Genomic DNA, 948 nt, shown 5'->3' on the forward strand with positions numbered 1-948 from the left:
TTACCATCCTTTCTTCAGTAATCTCTGGATTCCTTGCTTGATCTCCTGAGTTCGCACCCCATAGACAATAGGGTTGAGGGCTGGAGGGATGACGTGGTGGAGGATATTGAGCAAGATGGGCACCTCAGAGGACATTTTCTTTTCTACCACAAGCGTGAAGACAAAAACCAGGAGGATGGTGCTGAAGAAGAGGATCAGGATGAAGTGGGAGCCACATGTGCTTAGGGCCTTGGCCACAGCTCCCTGTGCCTTGAGTCTCAGCACAGCCCTCAGTATGAAGGTGTAGGAGAGGAAGATGAGGAGGAGGTCAGATCCCAGCAGAGTCCATCCACAAGCAAATTGGTAGAGACGATTGATGGTAATATCACTACAGGAGAGCCTGGAGACAGACATATTGGCACAGATGCAGTTCTCAATGACGTTTTTCCCACAATAATGCAGACGTCCTGAGAGAATGGGGATGGGCAGTGTCAAAAAGACACTTCTGGCCAAAATGAAAATGGCTGCCTTGGCTACAAATTGGTCCGTGATGATGGATGGGTACCTCAATGGATGGCAGATGGCCACATAGCGGTCGTAGGCCATGACCATGAATGTGCATGACTCCATGGCAAAGAAACTGTTCATGGTGAACATCTGGAAGAAGCAGGCAAAGAAGCCGATGGGCCTGAGGTCAAACCAGAAGATGGCCAGGACCTTGGGGATGACAGTGAGACAGAGCACTGTGTCCAGTGAAGAGAGCAGGCTGAGCAGGTAGTACATGGGCTCATGTAGAGAGGCCTCCAGCCAGATAGTGATCAGGAGGGTGATGTTGGCACCAAGGGCCAGGAGCAAGAGGAAGCTAAGAGGTAGGGACAGCCAGAGCTGCCAGCTGGGGGACCTGACGAAACAGTTCAGAAGGAAGTCTGAAAACTCAGTGGAGATGCTGCCGTTTTGGTGTGCTGTCAT

At 51.1% G+C, this 948-nt stretch overlaps 1 protein-coding gene across 1 annotated transcript; it reads right to left on the bottom strand.

The window, feature by feature from the left end:
- Positions 1-948, bottom strand: LOC120876575 (olfactory receptor 56A3-like). Its single transcript, XM_040258552.1, has one exon. The coding sequence runs from the start codon at positions 946-948 to the stop codon at positions 1-3; it is 948 nt and encodes a 315-aa protein (XP_040114486.1).

Source organism: Oryx dammah, unplaced genomic scaffold (assembly GCF_014754425.2).
Source record: "Oryx dammah isolate SB20612 unplaced genomic scaffold, SCBI_Odam_1.1 HiC_scaffold_17, whole genome shotgun sequence".
Classification (NCBI taxonomy): domain Eukaryota; kingdom Metazoa; phylum Chordata; class Mammalia; order Artiodactyla; family Bovidae; genus Oryx; species Oryx dammah.

Coding starts and splice junctions, on each gene's coding strand:
- LOC120876575 (XM_040258552.1), bottom strand. CDS start 948: ATGACAGCACACCAAAACGGCAGCATCTCCACTGAGTTTTCAGACTTC.